Source organism: Indicator indicator, chromosome 24, assembly GCF_027791375.1.
Source record: "Indicator indicator isolate 239-I01 chromosome 24, UM_Iind_1.1, whole genome shotgun sequence".
NCBI classification, from domain to species: domain Eukaryota; kingdom Metazoa; phylum Chordata; class Aves; order Piciformes; family Indicatoridae; genus Indicator; species Indicator indicator.
In genome coordinates this window covers 3,462,758-3,480,850 of record NC_072033.1, presented here as the reverse complement: position 1 = coordinate 3,480,850, position 18,093 = coordinate 3,462,758, and the positions used below count along the sequence as shown (strand labels likewise).

General features: G+C 57.6%; 2 protein-coding genes across 3 annotated transcripts in view; one reads left to right on the top strand and one right to left on the bottom strand.

Moving 5' to 3' along the window:
• ACSS2 (acyl-CoA synthetase short chain family member 2) overlaps window positions 1-693 on the top strand; it is a 33,455-nt gene extending 32,762 nt beyond the window's left edge. For both annotated transcript variants that reach the window (XM_054391837.1, XM_054391836.1), the window contains 2 exons: window positions 61-135; window positions 566-693. In XM_054391837.1, coding sequence (XP_054247812.1) covers window positions 61-135; window positions 566-693 — 203 coding nt within the window. The remainder of the gene's footprint in view (window positions 1-60; window positions 136-565) is intronic.
• A 3,964-nt stretch (window positions 694-4,657) lies between these two features.
• GSS (glutathione synthetase) lies at window positions 4,658-16,676 on the bottom strand. The gene is made up of 12 exons (XM_054391956.1): window positions 16,548-16,676; window positions 14,454-14,599; window positions 13,001-13,076; window positions 11,936-12,075; window positions 11,706-11,822; window positions 11,241-11,321; window positions 9,150-9,227; window positions 7,006-7,072; window positions 6,230-6,424; window positions 5,947-6,028; window positions 5,487-5,676; window positions 4,658-4,781 (listed from the first exon to the last, which is right to left on the bottom strand). Exons 1-12 carry the CDS (start codon window positions 16,674-16,676, stop codon window positions 4,658-4,660), a joined length of 1,425 nt encoding a protein of 474 aa, XP_054247931.1.
• Window positions 16,677-18,093: the final 1,417 nt, after the last annotated feature.

Sequence of the window (18,093 nt, the reverse complement as noted above, 5' to 3'; positions counted from 1 at the left end):
AAGAGGAGGTGTGTGGTACCTGCCAGTTCCTGCAGTGAAAATCTCTTCTCTCTTTTGCAGTCAGAAAGAAAATTGGGCCCATAGCAACACCTGATTACATCCAGTATGCTCCCAGCCTGCCCAAAACCCGCTCAGGTAAGGCCAGGCACAGTGCTGGGACCAGGAGTCCTGCCTGGGGGGGGAAACCAGCCCTAAGCTGCTTCCCCAGGGACTCTTGAACCCAGCAGGGGAGCAGCCTCAGGGCAAGCAGGGTGCTGCAGGTCTGGGCACTCCCCACTCCTGCCAGGGATGCAGAACTGCTCCTGCCTCCTGCTTCCCTTCCCTGTCACACAGAGAATGATAGGGGGGGAAGGGACCTCTGCCGAGGTGGAGCCACCAAGAGAGGCTCACACAGGGACACGGCCAGGAGGCTTTGGAATGTCTCCAGAGATGGAGACTCCACCACCTCTCTGAGCAGCCTGCTCCAGTGCTCTGCCACCCTTAAATGAAAAAAAGTCCCTGCCCATGTTTAGATGAAGTCCTGATGCTCAAGTTGTGGCCTTTAGCCCTTGTCCTGTCCTTACAGGGAAGATCACCAGGAGGATACTAAGGAAGATTGCCCAAAACGACCAAGACCTGGGGGACATCTCCACCTTGGCAAACCCAGGTGTCATCAAACACCTTTTCAACAACAGATGTGACACTAAACAGTAGCAGCAGGGCCTGTCCCTGCCCAGCAGAACTGTGGTGGCAGCAGCAGTTGTCCCTTCAGTGGCTACCCCAGGAGGGAACCTGCAGCTCCTGAGCTGAATGTACAAACATTAGAGTGAGGGAGAGCCTACATCTCACTAACATCTCCATGCCTTGGAGGAGCACCTGCAGCATGCTCCAGCTGGATCTTCTACAGCTGAGGTTTCACCTCATGCAGAAGGACTTCTCCCTTTGCAGCACCTCATTCTTGATTTGTAATTTTATCTCCTTGGGGGGGTTGTTAATTATTAACTCGATGGCACTGGGGGGCCCTGGTGCCTGGCATGTGGGGGAAGGAGCAGTGGGGTGGGAGGGGAAGTGGTGCTGGAGTCACTGGGGGCAGGCAGGGCAGGGGCAGCTACCCCCAGGCCAGCAAAGCTTCATCTGTGCTTGGAGTGCTGCAAGCTGCAGGCCAACTGAAGGCCAGGCTCACAGAGCTGAGTGGCTGAGATTTGGTCTTGCATCCACCACACCCAAGCCTGTTGCTAGCAGAGGGCTCCTGACCTGTGGGGCAGCAGAGCAGAGCTCCAGAGAGCTCTGTGCTTTGAGCAGCTTTAGAACAGTTTGGTTCCAAGATCTGCTCCTTCTGACTGGTGTGGTTTGCCCAGTCCAGGGTCCTTCATGGACATGGGCCTATGGTAAGGAGCCATGGTCTAGGAAGACAAGTCTTGGTCTGACCTGCTCCAGAGCTCTGCTGCTATCCACTCTGCTGCCACTCACAGCTGAATTCAGAGGTGTCCTCAGCTAGGAGTGGGTGGTGGATACCAAAGGATGGAGGAGAATCAAAGCCAGGCAGAGACCTTTCCCACTGCCAGCAGGTCAGGCCCTGAGCTATCACACACTACCACCACTGCTGCAGCAAAGAAACCAGGGGCAGGAAGGGCTGTGCCACTCCTAGGTGATGCTTTCCTGTCAGGAAAAGATGGGTTAAGATGTTTCAAGTTAGCTTTTGCTTCAATCTGGCATGGCTTTATGATGAGGGGAGTCCACCCCCCCAAACCTCTAGCCCAAGAGCCTCACCACCACCAGGGCACTGCCAAAGCCATTCTGTAACTGAATTCCATTGACCTCCAGCCCTGGGTTGAGCTGGAGCTGACCCCTCCTTGTAGTGTCTGTGTGACAACTGCCTGTGAACTGTTGGATTTTGCACTTAAACCAAAAGAGAACTGGGCTCTCAAACTTGCTGCAGCAGCTGGCTGGGTGAGTGCCAAGCTTCAGGCTTTGCCCCCAGACAGAGCTGACCTGGCTGGGCTGGAATCTGCTGCTGAGCTGGCTGCTCCAGGCAGGTGTTGTGGGTGCCCTGGCTCTGTGGGCTGCTGTGTCCCAAGTCTCACTTCTTACCTGCTGCTCAGTCCCAAGTCTCACTTCTTACCTGCTGCTCAGTCCCAAGTCTCACTTCTTACCTGCTGCTCAGTCCCAAGTCTCACTTCTTACCTGCTGCTCAGTCCCAAGTCTCACTTCGTACCTGCTGCTCTCACTGGCACAGCACTGGGCTCTGATCTGTAACCTCCACATGTGCCAGTGTCCCCTGTGCCCCCCATGGCTCTGTCCCAGTGGATTGTGCCACCTTCTTGAGAAGGATTCCTGCACATCTCTTCTCCTCTGTTCCTCTTCATCTGTGCTGTGAGTGGGACTGGAAACAGCTCGAGTTTTATGCAAAAATGGAATAAAATTCAAGGCTGAGAGCATGCACAGGGGTGCCAGGGGCTTGTCTGCTCTTGAGTCTGGGGGACACAGGGGTGCTCAGCTGTTGGACCTGCTGTGCCATACCTGGGGTGGGCTTTGGGGAAGGAGCAGCTTCCTGGCCCTGTGAAGCTTCTCCATGGATGGGGATTTACAGGCTCTGCCTCTGCTGCTGCTCTGCACTGGGGCAAGGGCTGGATGCTGGCTGGAGCCTCTGCCTGTCTCTCCCTGGGCTGCAGCCAGCTAAGAACAAGGAAAGCTGGAGGCAGTGTGACAGCTGCCTGTCACCAGCCCCCATGCAGGACCAGTGCCAGGGAGCCTGGGAAGCAACCCTGGAAGCTTGGGGCTGTTCATAGCTCCCTGACCTCCACCCCAGACACCAGCCTCTCTCTCCACCAGTAGGTGCCAGCAGTAGCTGAGAGGGCCTGTCCCAGTGACCTCCTCCCAGCCACAGCTAACCTCCTGCCCTTCCTGCCCCAGCAAACCAGGCACAGCTGAGAGCATTTCCTGCTGGAGACTCCTACCTGGCAGCCCTCAACCAGCAGCTCTCCATCCACTGGTGGTGCTGGGCCAAGGCTGTGCAGCCAAGTGGGAGGACACATCCCCAGCACTGCTGCAGAGACTGGGGCCTGGCTTGAGCTGTCCCCATGTGAGGGGGAGGAGAACACCTCCCCTGTGCAGCTGGGCTCAGACAAACTGGCACAAGGAGCCTTCATATTGCACATACCTTTTAATCTCTGGCTGAGGGTAATCAACACCCCCCAACCAAAAGAGCCCCCCAGGACCCACAGAACCAGCCATACCTGCTGCCCTCCCCCAGGGGGCAAGGCTGGCCCCTGAGGCAGCAGTGGGCCCTCAGGCAGCACCTGCAGTCTCCAACAGTGGCTTGATGCTGCCTCACACTGGTGGCACAGAAAGGGCAGAGCTGGAGCTGCCCAGGTGCTTCACCAGGGCACTGCCAGCAAGGGGCAACTGTTGTGTTTGCCCTGGAACTGCTTGGCTGAGGAGGAAGAAGGGCTGGAGGACAAGGCTAAAGCCATGGGAAGGAGAGCCCAAGCCCCTCCATCTGTCTCCCTGCTGCACTGTTTCCACTGGTCATGAAACCTGGCATCAAACAGGTCTCAGCCACAGCTGATGCTGGTCCCTCAGCAGAGCATTTGGCAGCCAGGGCTGCACCCACAGCCTCCTGCAATTCCTTTGCTTCCTCATCAGAAAGCTCCCAGGCTCAGCCTGCCCCATGTCCCAGCAGGGCTCTTACCAAGGTCAGGGCTCCCTGCCACCCCCCTGGGCTGTTCATCCAGCAGCAGAACAGGCAGGAGCTACTCAGTGGGATGCACTGGGACAGTCCCTTGGGGACTGGGGGATTATTGGCACACTGGCTGGGACAGGGCTCCAACTTGCCCTCACACTGGGATCTGCCACCATCACTGTGAGGAATTCTTGTGCTAGTTCACAGGATCTGCTGGACAAGGCTGCAGGAGGCAGTGGGAGCAGAGAGCACCCTCCTTGGTGAGGGTGGCTGCCAGGTATGTCCTGCACTGCTGCCTGCCCTGTGTGGCAGAGGCACTGGCTGGGATGAGCACCCAGTCCAACAACACAGGAGCTGGGCAAGGCACAAGCCAACAAGAGGCCCTTGGGCAACCTACACCAGGGCAGCTGTCCTTGAGCAGGACCCCTGAGGATCCTCAGGCACAGGGAGAAGTGGAGATCAGGGCAGCAGCAGCACCTGGAGGAGGGCTGGAGGGGCCATGGGCATGTGGAGCTGGGCTCTACTCTTTAACCTGCAAAGCCCCAAGGCACAGGGCCACAAACCCCACAGCTGAAGGCTGTTACTCATCCACCTTTCTCCTCCCCTTCCCCAGGCTTTGGGTTTATGTCTCCAGGAATAACGGAGCACCAAGGAGCAGGGCCCTGGGAGCAGTGTGGCTGCCTGCCAGGGCACACTCACCCTTCAGCTTTGGTGTACCTGCAGCAGGCCCCAAAGGAACAGCCATAGCAGTGCAGTCCTGGTTGGTGACAGCTGGGGGTGCACAGAGCAGGCCCCCCTGGGCAGGCCAGGCAAGAGAGTCCCCTTCTCAGTGTGGAGAAGCTGGAGCTGGCAGCAGGACGCTGGCACAGTTGTGCCCACAGAGTCTCTCCTCAGTCGCCAGCAGGTCAGGCCTCGGGAAGCACACCCTCAGAACAGCCCCATGACAGAGCAGCTCTGGGGGCAGCAGGGAGGAGGGTGGGAGGGGGCAGTGCCTCCTCACACCAGGTAAGGGGTGTCCAGCACTGCCACCCCTGCTGCCACCCCACCGTCCGCGTGCTCCACGGCCTTGGTCCGCAGCAGGTGGCCAGGGGCAGTGTTCATCACCATCTCCTTGCCCTGCCTGCAAAGAGAAGGGCAGCTCAGCACCTGCAGAGCACAACCCTGGTGGCATCTCAGTGATCCACAGCACAGCCTGGGTCACCTGCACTGACAGCCCCAGGGCTGATGCCAGGGGGCTCTGTGCCCATTTTGTGCCTGCAGTACAACAAGGCCTGTTCTGAGCTGGGCCATTCTGGGCTGAGCCCTCTGCACCTGGGCAGTGCCAGGTTCTGAACCCTGCCAGAGCACATTTTTTGAGAAGGACTTTAATTTGTAAGCTCTGGAGAAGCCTCTCTGGGCCTGGGAGGGCTTTAACAAAAGCAGCAGCTATGTGGGGATGAACACAACTGCATTAAGCCTTCAGGTATTTCTGGGATCACCAGAGCTTCAGAAAAGCATCTGGGCTGCATCCAGAACCTGAGAAGTGCTCCCTAAAATCAGGGATGGAGACAAAGCAGTTCCATGTGGTCATTACACCAGTAACCACCAGCAGCAGCTCTGTGGTTTTCCATCAACTCTGTTAGTAGAAGATACAAAGCAGGAGCTCAGCATCTGAACGGTGCTCAGAGAGCTGCTAATGGGCAGAGACTGAATGGTGACCTCTGTCCCAGGTGCCTCCAGCTCCAGAGACACCTGCACTGCTGCTGTGCTCAGTGCAGAGGGGAAAGGCTCCCCACCCAAGTGCTGCAGGAGCAGGAACCAGCCCTAACAGGAGCACATTTCTCACCTGACATAGACACCAAAAATGCCAAGCTCCGAGATGCACTCGGACAGCCGCAGGGGGCTGTGAGCCCTCAGCAAGTAATTCGGTGCTGGCTGTGGTTTGATCTTGTCCATCAAGATGTAGGAGGTTCTCTCAGGGCTGTCTTTGATCTTCTCCAGAACCTGCCTGAGCTCTTCACCATAGAGATTGTTCCCTGACAACAAAACCAGCAAGTCAAACACTTCCCAGCAGGGCAGAAGCCATTGGACCCAACAGCCGAAAGAGCCTCAGCTTTTGCCTCCCCACAGCCCAGCTCTGAGGCCTGGGGGAGCTCCTCCAGCAGCAGCACTGCCTAAGTGGCATGACTGGTCCCCGTGGCTAAAGCAGCACCAAGCCAAGCCACCTTTGACCCATCACAGAGCTCCTGCCTCCCCTGGATGCAGCACAGAGCACAGAACCCCCCCAGGCCCAGCCCAGCTCCTACCTCCACCTTCTCGCTGTGGCTTCAGTACAAAGCGGTCAGGGTCAGCGATGGCTGTGGCAGCTATCTTGTCACCCTCTGTGCCCTAGCAGGGAAGGATGGCAACAGCAAAGCCTCAGGGAGGAGCAGGGGCCCCCTGACACACCCCTCTGAGCAGGACTGACAGGGTCGCCCAGGGACCACAACAAAGCCCTCTCATCTTCTTAACCAAAGAGGAGCCTCCCGCAGGCCAAGCAGGTGTCTGCCTGCTGGCTCCTGTTCCTGCTCCTGCCCAGCTCACACTCACCATGTCCAGGGAGTAGAGCCCAGCAAAGGTAGCTCTGATGCGAGCCACAGCCTCAGCACGGCCAGGCAGCAAGCTCTCCAGTGTCCCTGGCCTGCTCAGCTCCTGCTGGACCTTCTTGGTGCCTGCCAGCTGGGTAGCAATGTCTGGGCACTTGACTGCCCTCGATCTCTCCAGCAACAGCCTTGCCTCCCAGTTCTGCGATGGGAAGAGAGCAACCAAGAGTCAGAAAAACGCCCCCAAGGTTTGCTCTGCTCGGTGGCTGACACGAGATTTGCCTCCTCCCTCTGTGCCAGGCAGGGCCAGAGGGCTGGGAAGAGCACTCTGGAGAGGAGCAGGGCACAGGCAGGGACCTCCTCCCACGGCCTTTGCCTGCGCTCCCTCCCCAGCTTGCGCAGTGCTGCCACCTGCTGCCAGCAGCAAGTCCTGGCCTGGTGCCCTGCTCTGCAGACCAACAGTCCCAGCACAGGACAGGCTGCGTCTGTGGGTCAGGTCTCGACCCCCTAAGCAGGTGCTGATTGCTGTGCTAAGCCAGGCTGTAGGGAATTAATTCAGTGCTGCAGTAAGAGGTCACCACTGGAGCAGCAAGTCTCTCTTTTCCTCACTGCACAAGTCCCAGGGACACCCATGTGCATTGTGCAATCAGTCTCCCACTGCCAGCAGCCACCCAGGACAGGACTAACCCCACCCAGGACAGGGCAGATGCCCCCAGGAGGTTTCAAACCCGCTGGGCAAGGCCACAGTGTGGGCAGCTGCCAGGAGCAGAGGCCAGGACTGACCTGCTGGTCGTAGTTCTTTGGCACGTAGCCCTCTCTGTAGTACACCACAGCCACCTCCTGGCCATCCCTGCAACAGAGACCAGAAGCATTCACAGCACCAGGCTAGGCTCTGCCCAAAGCCCCCAGCACTGAGAGGGCTGCAGCAGTGCCAGCTGGCAGCACATTGCAGTGTCTGTTCCTCCTGGGCTGTCCTGCTCCTGGCTGGCTCTGCCAGAGGGCTGCTGACTCCTCTCCACTGAGTCCCAGCTGGCTTGTCCTGTCTTGAGACACAGGCAGCTGACACCTGGCCTCTACCCTAACCAAAGCCTCAATAATGCAGGCACCCAGCCCAGCAGGGAGGCAGGAACCTAAATCTGAATGGCTTTTTACACCAGGAGCCAGGCCTGGCAGATTCTGGAAGTTGGGAGGGAACAGAATCTTTCTCTGTTGGCACTTCAAAGCAGGACATTAACCTAACAACCTGCACAGGCCCCAGAACATCCTGCCAGGGCAGGGCAAGGCCACCAGAACACCTGCAGCACCACATACCCAAGCTGTGGCCACACAAACTGTGTGCCATGGGCAGGGGAAGCAGCACAGGGCCTGCTGCAGCCAGGCAGGGGACATGTGAAGGTGGGGAGAGGGAGCCCGGGGAGAGGGAGCCCGGGGAGAGGGAGCCTGGGGAGAGGGAGCCTGGGGAGAGGGAGCCCTGGATGCACCTTCCCCTTTGCTGCCTGGTGGTGACAAATGCATTCACTCATGACAGACAGCACAGGTACCAAAGGTCAAACCATGGAAGGGCAACCAAGCTGGTGAGGGGTTTGGAGAGCAGGTCTGGTGAGGAGAGGCTGAGGGAGCTGGGGGTGTTTGGCTTGAGGAAGAGGAGGCTGAGACACCTCATTGCTCTCCAGAGCTACCTAGCAGGAGGCTGTAGTAAGGCTGGTGTTGGCCTTTCCTCCCAAGTAACTAGCAACAGGATGAGAGGAAATGGCCTCAAGCTGCATGAGGGGAGGTTTAGGTTGGACACTAGGAAAAATATTTTTCCTGAAAGAGTGATCAGGCACTGGAAGAGCCTGCCCAGGGAGGTAGAGGAGTCACCATCCCTGGAGGAATTCAAGAAAAGAGTAGCTATTGCACTCTGGGACATGGTCTAGCAGTCATGGAGGTGTTAGGCACAAGGTTGGACTTGCTGACCTCAGAGAGCTTTTCCAACCTTAATGGATCCATGGAAAAATGAGTCAAACTATGGAAAAAAACATTAGCATGGGGATGTGTCTTCCTTTGGGCTTGCACAGCTCTGACCCACTGCCCTGGAAACAGGACAAACATTGAGAAGGCTCCAAGGAGACCTTATTGTGGCCTTTCAGTATCTGAAGGGGGCTACAGGAAAGCTGGGGAGGGAATTTTTAGGGTGTTGGGTAGTGATAGGTCTGCAATGAAGCAAAACTAGAAATGGGTAGATTCAGATTGGATATTAGGAGAAAGTTCTTCCCCATGAGGGTGGTGAGACACTGGCACAGGTTGCCCAGGGAGGTGGTGGAAGCCTCATCCCTGGGGGTTTTGAAGGCCAGGCTGGATGTGGCTGTGAGCAACCTGCTGTGGTGTGAGGTGTCCCTGCCCATGGCTGGGGGTTGGAACTGGATGATCCTTGAGGTCCCTTCCAACCCTGACAATTCTCTGATCACACTCAGGACCAACTACCAGCACTTGGAGTCTGTGACCCACAGGTCCTGGCCTCCACAGGGAGCAGGGAGGTCACTGACTGCATTCAAACCCAACAGACACCACAGAGGTGTTGTGCTTCCCCCCTCAGCACTGACAGCCCAGCCCAGCTCCCAGCAGCAGAGCATCACGTGAGCAGTACACAGGAAGTGGCTCTGGAAGCCTCTGAATCAGCCATTTCATAGCAGATGTGTGTGGAGCAAGTCAAGGTCCAGCTGTGGCTGTGGCTTGAAGGAGGGAAATGTTTGTATGTGTGCCTGCAAAACCTCACCACTGCCAAAACAAAACCACCTCAGCTCCAAGGGGAAGCAGCAGCAGCAGCCCGGAGCACGGAAGAGAGCTGCTCTCTCAGGAAGTCACAAGGTGACACTCAAAGTCCCACCAGCTAAGGGGCTGGAAATGCTCCTCAGCCAGCCAGGAAGCACAGCTTGGCTCATACTCACATGTACAGCCTCCTGCCTTCACCCAGGCAGCCCTTGGCAAACACGTCCCTGAATCGCCTCCTGATGACCCGGATGTTCCTGTGAGGAGAGCAGCAGTCAGCAGGCTGGGCACAGCCACAAATCCCAGGGGATACTGCTGGCTGCACCAAAGGGGATCCGTGGGCCCTGTCACAAATAACCTCAGGCTTTGCACCAGGGCCAGAGGAACCCACAGGCCCAAGCAATCTCTGGTTTCAGCACCCATCCTATGGGGGTTGGAGCACCTCTGCTACAAGGACAGGCTGAGGGACCTGGGGGTGTTCAGCATGGAGGGTGCCAGGTGGGGGTTGGGCTCTTCTCCCAGGCAACCAGTGACAAGAGGAGAGGACACAGTCTCAAGCTGTGCCAGGGGAGGGTTAGGCTGGATGTTAGGACGAAATTCTTCCCAGAAAGAGAGCTTGGCCATTGGGATGTGCTGCCCAGGGAGGGGGTGGAGTCACCATCCCTGGAGGTGTTCAAAACAGACTGGCTGAGGCACTCAGGGCCATGGCTTAGTTGACTGGATGGTGTTGGGTGATAGGTTGGACTGGATGATCTTGAAGGTCTTTTCCAGCCTGGTTAATTCTGTGATTCTGTGAGAAAAGAAGGCTGCAGGGAGACCTAATAGTGACCTTCCAGTACCTGAAGGGGGCTACAAGAAGGCTGCAGAGAGACTGTTTGCAAAGGCCTGCAGGGACAGGACCAGGGGCAATGGCTTCAAACTAGAGAAAGGCAGATTTAGATTGGATATCAGGAAGAAGTTCTTCACCATGAGGGTGGTGGAACACTGGAACAGGTTGCCCAGGAAGGTGGTTGAGGTCCCTTCCCTGGAGATATTCAAGGTGAGGCTCAACGAGGCTCTGGGCAGCCTGATCTAGTTGGGGCTGTCCCTGCTGACTGCAGGGAGCTTGGACTGGATGAGCTTTGGAGGTCCCTTCTGGCCCAGACCAAGCTATGGATTTCTCCCCCCTCACATTTCACCTCCTAAGGTGTTCCCAAGTCAACATTTGTTTGTTGTTTTTTTTATCCCTCCTCAACAGATTCCCTCACTGATGGCTTCAAAGCCAAGAGCTGCAGACAGAGGGGTGACCTCCTGCACGTTCTACCTCCCTCAGGCACTACAGGGAGTCCTCCAGACGGCGGCAGTGTGGACTTGCTGATCTGGGGACACCTCCCCCTGCTCCAGCACAGGCTAGACCCCACCAAAACACCTCCTCCTCTCACTCTTTTACTGCACTGCCACCTTGTTTTCTCTGCCCAGAGCGTCCCCACTGGGTTGGAAGCTTCATCAATGAAGGTTTTATGAAGTACCCTGTGCCCAGTCCCAGGTCAGAGGGCAAGCAGGACCCTCACTAACCCTGCTCTCCTCTAAGAGACATGGCCCACAGCCAAGCTACCACTGGTGCAGCTCTGAGAACTGCAGAGGCACAAAAACCAGCAAGGAATCATTGCTGGAGAACAGAGGCTTTGATGGCCACTGGTATTTCCAGCCAAGAGCTGGTGAGAGGCTTTGGGAGGCTGGGGAGGAGACAAAGGTGGGTGCTGAGGCTGTGCAGGAGGCCATGGGAGGAACACCAAAGAGAGCTGCATAACAGAGCAGAGAGAAGTCCAAGACAAAGGCTGCCCTGTCACATACCAAGAGATGCACAGCCCCAGAGACTACCAAGAGTTTTGGCTCAGTCCTTGAGTAGGTGACCAAGCAAAAAGCAAACAGATTCTGCTCACCTCCACCTTTCCCTAGCCTGCTCCTACACTCCTGCCACCACACTATGCCCACTGCCTGCCCTCAGGGGAACACCATGATCTGGAGCAGGCTACCCAGAGAAATGGTAGAAGTCCCATCCCTGGAACCATTGCAGGTCAGGTTGTTTGGGGCTCTGAGCAACCTGATGTAGCTGAAGATGTCTCTGTTCACTGCAGGCAGAGGGAGTTGGATTAGACAACCTTTAGAAGTCCCTTCCCACCCAAACCAGTCTGTCATTCTATGGTCTGGCAGCTTTGATCTGATTTGCTCTGCTTCCCATTTCCACAGCTGTACCACCTCCTTCCTTTCCCACCCCAGGGAAACTTTACCTGTTCCAAAGCTCATTTTCCACACAGCGTTGATCAAAGATGTTCCTCTGGACTGCCTCCACCAGGAACATCACCACAGCACTGCAAGGGATACCAAGGACACCACTAAACCCAGGAACACCCCACATGCACCACCAGCTTTTGCTCTTTCTGATTCAGGCTTCCTGCACTGCTCCTGCTCATCCTCCCCAGAGTTCCTAAGGCTCAGCATGCAGAACAGCACTGACCCTGGGGAATTACCAAGCACAAGGGCAGGAGGAAAAGCTGAGCTGCTGAACCACACAGCTGCTCCCAGGGCCCTTCTGCACCTCTAAACCAACCACACCGCTCTCCCCAGGCTGCCACAGGCTCTCCCAGAGCAGCCTGCCAAGCAAACAGACCTCCTCCAGAAAGCACAATGTGAACCCAAACCTGTGTGCCCCTGGGTGGGGGGAACAAGCCAGCCCAGCCTCAACCCCTCCTCACCTTGGAGAGCCATAGAGCTCCCAGGCTTTGGCAATGCCCAGGGCCAGCCCTTTGGCTGGGTTGTTGGGCAGCAGGTGTGATGCCTCCTTGGACTTTCCCAGCACCTTCAGCACCCTCCTGTGGAACAAAGCGAGCTGGAAGGGCTGTGACAGCCCCCGAGCAGAGCCAGGGAAGGGGGGATGGGGGGAGCAGGCAGACAGCTGCTGCAGGGGCCAGAGCAGCTCCCTTACTGGTAGACAGGCAGGGTGTGGGAGGTGAGGCCTGCAAAGCTGGCAGCAATGGTGTTTATCTCGATCTGCCTCAGAGCTGCTGCTCCATCCGGCCCGCGGTCAAACATGTAGTCCGAGCGGTTGATGCCTAGAAACACAGACTGAAACACAGGGCACCTGAAGGGCCTTCTGCTGCTCCCTCCAACTGCTGGTCTCCTTGCTCCCCTCATGGGGACAGGCTGAGAGAGTTGGGGCTGCTTAGCCTAGAAAAGAGAAGGCTTCGAGCAGCCTTCCAGCACCTGACGGGGGCTACAGGAGAGCTGGGGAGGGAGCTTCGATAAGGGCTGGCAGTGACAGGCAGTGGACTGAACCCTGAGGAGGGGAGATGGAGACTGGAGAATAGGAAGAAAATTCTGACAGTGAGGGTGGGGAGAGACTGCAGCAGGTTGCTCAGGGAGGTTGTGGCTGTCCCCTCCCTGGAGGTGCTCAAGGCCAGGCTGGATGAGGCCTTGAACAACCTGTGCTGGTGGGAGGTGTCCCTGCCCGTGGCAGGAGGGTTGGAACTGGATGAGCTTTAAGGTCCCTTCCAACCCAAACCCTTCTATGATGACTATTCTATGATGACCTTGCTTCAGAACCCTCCTGGGGCAGATCCACTTTGGTAAGAACCTCTACAAGAGACACCCATGGGTACCTTGGCTCTTGCCTGGGGCCCCCACAGCACTCCAGAGGAGTTAACTACTCGTGGGAGTAAAGGAGCTCCTGAAGGGACAGCCTGGGGGGGGTCTTTTCCAACCTTAGTGATCCCATGGCAACTTTTCCCTGTGCTCTCCTGAGGGTCCCAGAGGACAAAGACCAACCACACAAAATCCTCCCAGCCAAGGCCTGAGTGTTTCCAGCAGCACTAACCCAAGGGCAGGGCTGTCACACAGGGCAAGGTCCTGAGCTCTCAGGCTGTAACCATGACACTGCAGTGCAGAGTGACCAGCCTGACTAGGGGACAGCTCACAGCAACAAGCTGGCAGAGTCCTGGCAATCCCCCACTGTGCAGAGGGGCACAGCTGCCAGCAGCTCCTGCCACCGTACCTGGGCCAAGCCTTCCTCCAAGACTTGTGTGTGGATTCTGAAGAGCTGAGCTGTGAAGTCATCTACCTTGATGGTGCTAGAGAGAAAGAGAGGCCAGGTCAGTCCCCTGGGGCAAGGAAATACATTCCTCTCCAGAAATAAACCTTACCAGGCCCTACAGCACTGCTGAGCACCTCACCATGAATGCACACTTCAGCAAGGACCACAGTGTGTGGCCATAACACAAACCCAGTTTGCCCAGCACAGCCACCCTGCAGAGCAGCCACCTCTGTGCTGGGCTGACCTTCATCTGCAGGGCAGAAACAGGACAAGCAAAAGCAAATAAACCTGGCAGAATGCTGCAGGAAAGAAACCAGAAGTCTCTCTGTGCCTGCACACACAGCTCATGGAAGCTTCACGAGCTTCATCAAACCCCTCCTGTCCTGTGGGGCTCCAAATCCTGCTGTGGTGCTTCAGGAGCCCTGCTAGAGCAGGTCTGGCTTTTCCTCTGGTCCCAAATCCCTGAGGTAATTGTGAGCAGCACCTCCAAGGATCTGCCCCAAGACACAACATGGGAGGCAGCACAGGGCAGCAGCCCAAGTGCACAGAAGCCCCAGGCACTCCCTAAGCACAGGTACAAGCATGCCCACACAAGATCTGGCTGCAGCCAGCTCAGGGATATTAGAACAGCTCTGAGGGGTCAGGCTTCAGCAAGACAAGAATCATAGAACCATAGAATTGTTAGGGTTGGAAGGGACCTCAAGGATCATCTAGTGCCAACCCCCCTGCCATGGGCAGGGAAGAAGGATGCTGGAAAAGGCTCCTTTGCTCTGTCCCAGTGCCACAGAGCCAGTAGCACAGGCAGGCAGGAAGGGAAATGGGCTTTGGGGAAGCATCAGCCCTGCAGATTATGGGGGCCAAAATCAGGGCTGGCTGCTTCAGCACAGGGCAGCAGCCACAGATAAATCCAGCACAGTCCAGGAGCCAGAGCAGAGCAGCCCTCCAGCACTCAGAGCTTGTGGGTCACACCCCAACAGCAGGGCTGGGAGACCAGGGGAGCAGGGGACTGATCAGAGGTAGGTGTGCCAGGAGAATACACCTTCTCTTCATAACTGTGGGCAGCAGACCTGCTGGTTCACAAGAAGATTCCAAATGAGACTAAAAGGGACTACTGCATCCAGGCCCCAAGACTCCAGCAACGTGAATTTAAAGCCTACAAGCTCACAAGTAAGAATTCACAACCTCGAAACATTGGCAAAATTAACTCTTGAGAGTTAACTCTTGGCCACAGGTCCCATCTTCTGGGGCCCAAGGAGACCCCAAAACACTGAGACTTGAAGGAAATTAACTGTGGGACAAATAATGCAGCACAGGAGACAGTTCGCTTGCCTCAGCTTGAAGACTGGAAGGCCTGACAGGTGATAAATGCTCTATATTTGAAGTCTTTCACTACAAAGCAAGATGCCAGACTTACCTGGCCAGGGTACGCTCCAGGAACTCCTTGTTTTGACTGATGGCATCCACCAGGAGGTTGAAGTCCTGCTGGACAGCATAGGCTTGCTCGAACAGGGCACGCGGCACGGCGGACGGCAGCAGCGTGAAGGGAGCGTAGTTCACCACCTGCAGACAGGGACACAGCAGCAGAGCAGGCACTGTAAGCAGGGCTAGAGAGGTGCTTCCTCTGCTTGCCTGAAGGATGAAGCCTCCCCAAAGCACCCTGGGTGGACCCATGGCCTCAACCCTGACTTCTGAGGGCTCTGCTTTATCAGCTGTCTGTTCTGCGCCAGCAGAGGCAGCAGCTGCTCCTGAGCTGGGCTGGAATGAGTGCCTCACAGGAAGCCAGGGGCTGGAAGGGACCTCCAGAGATCATCCAGTCCAACCCCCTGCCACAGCAGGAGCACCTGGAGCAGGTCACACAGGAACACATCCAGGAGGGTCTTGAATATCTCCAGAGAGGGAGACTCCACAACCCCCCTGGGCAGCCTGTTCCAGGGCTCTGTCACCCTCACAGGGAAATAATTCTTCCTCCTGTTTGCATGGAACTTCCTCTGCCTCAGCTTCCACCACTGCCCCTTGTGCTGTCCTTGGGCATCCCCCAGCAGAGCCTGGCTCCAGCCTCTGGGCACTCCCCCTGCACATCTTTATCCCCAGCAATGAGGTCACCCTCAGGCTCCTCCTCTCCAAGCTCCAGAGCCCTCAGCTCCCTCAGGCTCTCCTCATGAGGAAGATGTTCCACTGCCTTCAGCATCTTTGTGGCTCTGTGCTGGACTCTCTCAAGCAGTTCCCTGAGGTCCTTCTTGACCTGAGGGGCCAAGGACTGGACACAATACTCCAGATGTGGCCTCACCAGGGCAGAATAGAGAGGGAGGAGAACCTCTCTTGACCTACTCACCACAGCCCTTCTAATCCACCCCAGGATGCCTTTGGCTTTCCCAGCCACAAGAGCACATTGCTGGCTCATGGTCAACCTTCCCTGCACCAGGACCCCCAGGGCCTTTTGCCCCTCACTGCTCTCCAGCAGGTTTGTCTCCAATCTATACTGGTACATGGGGTTGTTCTTTCCTCTGAGGGATGCTCTGTTTCCACCTGAGCTGGAGAGCACCGTCTCCAAAACGCCCTAATTTCAGAGAAAAACTGAACCTGCAACATTTTGGCCATTAGTTGCTTCCTTTGAGACCTGCTCATTGAGTCCCAGGGGTGATTCCAGGCCCCTGGCTCACCCCACAGCTCAGGGACAGGGCCACCCTCAAAGCCAAACTATTGCACCAGGCAGAAGTTCACAATTCAGCTTCATCTTTACATGGGACAGGGACCACCAGCAGTGTATTTGGTCTCTCCTCTCAACTTTAGAGGTTCCTTCAGAGCTGTGACCTCACCATGGGGCTGACATCAAGAGGCAGCTCCAGTGGTGGTGGAGATCTCCCTCCTTGTACCTCTGTCAGCTCTTAATGCAGCTGCCTGCCCCCAGGCTTCACAGGGACCTGCCCTTGGTGGGGTCCCACTCCTCTTTGCACTGAGATACACCCTCTGAACCCCCTCATGGCATCCCACTCTAACAGGCTGAGCCCCCCATCAGCTGCCAGAAATCAGCCACCCCTGTCCCTGTCACCTCATCGCAGGGACAGGGCAAAGGCAGCTGGAAGCATGCCAAAAACAGAGGCCTCTCCAAGACACTCCCCTGGTCTAAAGGGTGATGAGAGCCTGGGGGGGGAATGAGCTCCCACCACTACATACACATGGCTCCTGGCAACTTCCTAAATCTTTCCAAATCTCTCTTTTTCCTTGGAAAAGGGGAACTGTATCACATCCTGGTTTGGATTGGAAGGGACCTTTACCGGTCATCTAGTCCAAGCCCTTGCAGTTAGCAGTGCCTTGGGCAGATGCACTGATCATCAGGATGGGGTGCCCCCCAGGACTACGGGGGAGGTGAGGCTTCAGGCAGGCAGCTGGGTGCTCACTGCAGAGAAGTGCCCGCTGACGAGGGCTCGCAAAGCCCGTGCTGGCAGCTTTGCTGACTCACAGCCTGGCCAGGACCGAACACGTCCCGTGACTCCGCTCTGGCACTTACATCCGAGGCGTTGGGTTCGCCCTCGGTCCGCATCAACACTCCCTCCAGGAGCGCCGCGTCCACGGCCACGGCCGCTGCCTCCCGGATGGCCGGGGTGTCCCGCAGCACGTCTTCCCACGGCGCAGCCATAGCCAGCGCTGAGGAGGCAGAACAAAAATCACCCACCTGGCCCCCAGAGCCTGTACCGACAGGCAGCCTGGCCTCTTCCGCTCAGCCGGACGGCGGCTCGGGGGGGGCCGGGCGGCCACAGCTCGGCTCCGGCACCGCGCGGGGGGCCGCACACGGGCTCCGCACCGCAGCAAGGCACCGCCACACCTCGCGCCGAGCCCGTGGCCTCTCCCAGCCGAGTAGGGCCAAGCCTGGCCCGGCCCAGCCTCAGGTGCCAGCCCTACAGAACGCGGGGCCCGAGGCCGCGGCTCACCGCAGGCGGGGCCGTGAGGGACACCCGCAGCTCCGGGTCACAACACCCCTTGGGCAGCGCCACCTGGGGACAGCCGGGGCCCAGCCCAGAGGAGAACTGGCCCGACCCCGACCCCGACCCCGACCCCGACCCCGACCCCTGGTTGGGCCACAGCGGCCCCCACCGCCCCCTACCTGCTCCCGCCGCTGCAGCCCGCCCCGCCCACCGCCCGCCGATTGGACAGGCCACTCGCTCTCGCCCCGCCCTGGAGGTGGATTGTCGGCGCAGCCGACCTATCAGCGCGGGGAGTGACGCTCCGCGTGCCCGTGCGGCGGGCCGGGGGCGGGGTCAGGAGCGAGGGGGAGGAGTCGGAAGCGAGCGTGAGTGCGTGGAGCGCGCGTCAGACTGTGGTGTGACGTCACGCCGTGACGTCAGGGGGAGCGGCGCTGCGCTGCTGACACGCAAGGAGACCGCTTCGGGACCCCACCAGCATCGGCAGCCACAGTGGCGGCATCCCCTGCAGCAGCGGTGTCCGTGGGAGAGCCCTGGTGGGGATCCCCGTGGTGTGCAGGGAGCTGCAGGACCCCTAGGTAAAGGCCACCTGTCTGGAGTGAAGCAGGGCTTGCCCCGTCCCTGGGGGAATTCCCTGAAAGATTGGAGCCAGGTGGGCGTCGGTCTGTTCTCCCATGAAATCAGGGATAGGATGGGAGGAGATGGCTTCAAGTTGTGCCAGGTGAGGTTTAGGTTGGACACGAGGAGCAATTCCTTCCCCAAAAGGGTTGTCAAGCCTTGGAACAGACTTCCCGGGGCAGTGGTGGAGTCCCCATCCCTGAAGGGATTTAAAAGCTGTGAAGATGTGGTGCTGAGGGAGATGGTTTAGTGGTGATTTGGCAGTGATAAGAGTTGGATACAATGGTCTTAAAGGTCTTTCCCAACCAAAACCATTCTCTGATTCTATGATCCTTTGTCTTCATAGGAGCTGTAGTTGGCCCTTTGCAGGCTGTGGTGGACAGAGGAACCATAGGCCTGGCTTGGGACATAAGAGCACCTGGTCTGAGTGGGTATTTGAACCCACAAAGCCTGAAAGTGGGGCCTGAGGAGATGGGCAGGACAGCTCACCCCTGCTTTGCCTGGCCATTCCTGGAG